The sequence below is a fragment of the Thamnophis elegans genome, chromosome Z (genome assembly GCF_009769535.1).
Source record: "Thamnophis elegans isolate rThaEle1 chromosome Z, rThaEle1.pri, whole genome shotgun sequence".
In the NCBI taxonomy this organism is placed as follows: domain Eukaryota; kingdom Metazoa; phylum Chordata; class Lepidosauria; order Squamata; family Colubridae; genus Thamnophis; species Thamnophis elegans.
Window position 1 is genome coordinate 135,882,861 of NC_045558.1, and position 2,093 is coordinate 135,884,953.

General features: G+C 37.5%; 1 gene segment (V, D, J or C); it reads left to right on the forward strand.

Moving 5' to 3' along the window:
* Window positions 1-215: 215 nt before the first annotated feature.
* On the forward strand, window positions 216-1,243 carry LOC116521955. The segment is given in 3 exon segments: window positions 216-308; window positions 394-702; window positions 1,173-1,243. Coding segments are annotated over 3 exon segments (426 nt in total).
* The last annotated feature ends 850 nt before the right edge of the window (window positions 1,244-2,093 follow it).

The following is a 2,093-nucleotide window of genomic DNA, read 5'->3' on the forward strand; positions in this document are numbered from 1 at the left end:
GTCACAGGGAAGCAGGTAAAAAGAATATCTGAGATGAGTTTTCTTGGGATTCAAAAAAATTATGTGAATATCACACATGTGAGCTCTAAGTCTCAAAGGGAATGAACTCAGAGGCTCTTTTATCCCAAGGAATATGTAAATCAGGGCCCATTGTTTCCATTAAAGGAGCTGCATGGTTTCCTTTTTCAGGCTACACCCACCCACACAAAGTTTGTGCACTTTCTTTGCTATCAATTCCCTCGATTCATTACAGGGAGCAAAAATGATCCTGTGGCTGAATATAATGCCCTTGTTAGTGCTCCTTCAAGGTATTTTTCCCCTCTTTAAAGAATTTCCCTTCATGTTCTCTTTTTGTATATAGAAGGTTTCATTGAAATGTTTTTTTCCTTTCAGGAGTCCAGTCTCAAGTCCAGTTGGTGGAGTCTGGAGGGGATGTGAGAAGACCTGGGGAGTCCCTCCGTCTCTCCTGCCAAGCCTCTGGATTCACCTTCAGCAGCTACTACATGCACTGGGTGAGACAGGCTCCAGGGAAAGGACTGGAATGGGTGGCCATCATACGTACAGGATCATCTCCTTCCATTCACTACTCTGACAAAGTCAAGGGCCGCTTCATCATCTCCAGGGATGATTCTCGCAGCCAGCTGTATCTGCAAATGAACAGCCTCAAACTAGAGGATTCAGCAGTTTATTACTGTGCGAGAGACACAGTGAGAGGAAGTGAATCTGATGCCCAACAAAAACCTTTTTTCCTCTAAGAAGCTCTCCAAAATGATTCAGTCTAAGGAAATTGTGTATTTGAAAGCTGAAGATAAATCTCCATGACATCTCTTGGACCTCAAATCTGATCTTTGAAGAAATGAGAAACCTTGTTAGCACGTTCATGTTGAAAAAAAGGTAATCTCCACATTGTTAATGAGAAATATGGATTGATGTCCCATAGATCTTCCTCAATATCTTTGCAACCCTGAGTCCCTTAAATTCTCAGTATTGCTAAATCTCTGTGTTTTATTATTTTTAGAAACATTTCTCCATTTTTATTCTTTCTATATCAATATATATATATTCAACCACCTCAATCCTGAACTTCTCTCCCTTCATGAGTAATCAGCCAAGGGAGGTAAACAATGGTCACTGGAAGCCTCCTTTCCCATATTTCCTCTGAAAATTTGTATTTTGGAATGTCTTCCTGCCTTTATGGGGTCGCTTGGTTACTCCTGCTGCAATTTCATATCAAAGAAATTGATGGGCTATGTTGACTTCCTCCCTAATAAGCTTTGGAGAGTGAATAAAACTTGATGCCATCAACTATCTTCCTTAGCAGGGAAATTAAACTGGAAGTACAAATCCAATGGTCTCATTTTGTGCAGCTTTAATTTTTGACTTAATCAGCACCACAATATCCACGTAAATATTTAACGAAAAGCAACCTTTCTCGTTTTTCTCTGTACTAATAATTAAAACTCTCTCTCTTGACTATCATATGGACTTGCCCCTAATCTCAAATTTCTTGCAAAGAGTTATATTATGTCAATGAAAAGATTAGCGGATGTATTAGGAAAAGAGTAATCGAGTTTGAAGAAATAAAGAAAGATAACTGACAAGGAGCTACAATTTTCATGTTATACTGATTTCCTGTCTGATCCTAGTGAATTCCACACTCTCCCAATGGAAATGAAGGGGTTGAACAAGAGATGGGGTGGAATAATTATCCTAGAAAACAAGTACAAAAGTAGTACAGAATCAATTTTGGTAAATGAAGCAGCTGTATCAATAGGAGTAATACTTATATATTGCTCTATAATGCTTACAGCAACCTCTAAGCTGTTTACTAAATATAACTTTTATCAGCCAATAACAATTACTGAATTAGGATTCACCACAATCCAGAGAGTATTTTAGACTTTTTTTGTGCTGGGAATCCAATTACAGAGTTTGTTGGAAAAAAACAAAAAGTGGAAAAAAAAATAGCTTGAAAACTCCAATTTTATCTTCATTGTTTATAACATGGTCTGGTTTTAGAAAAAAAAACTGGAATCAATAATAGTCCATTACTATCATAGTAGAAAAGAGGAAATGAAACTATAGCATCATCT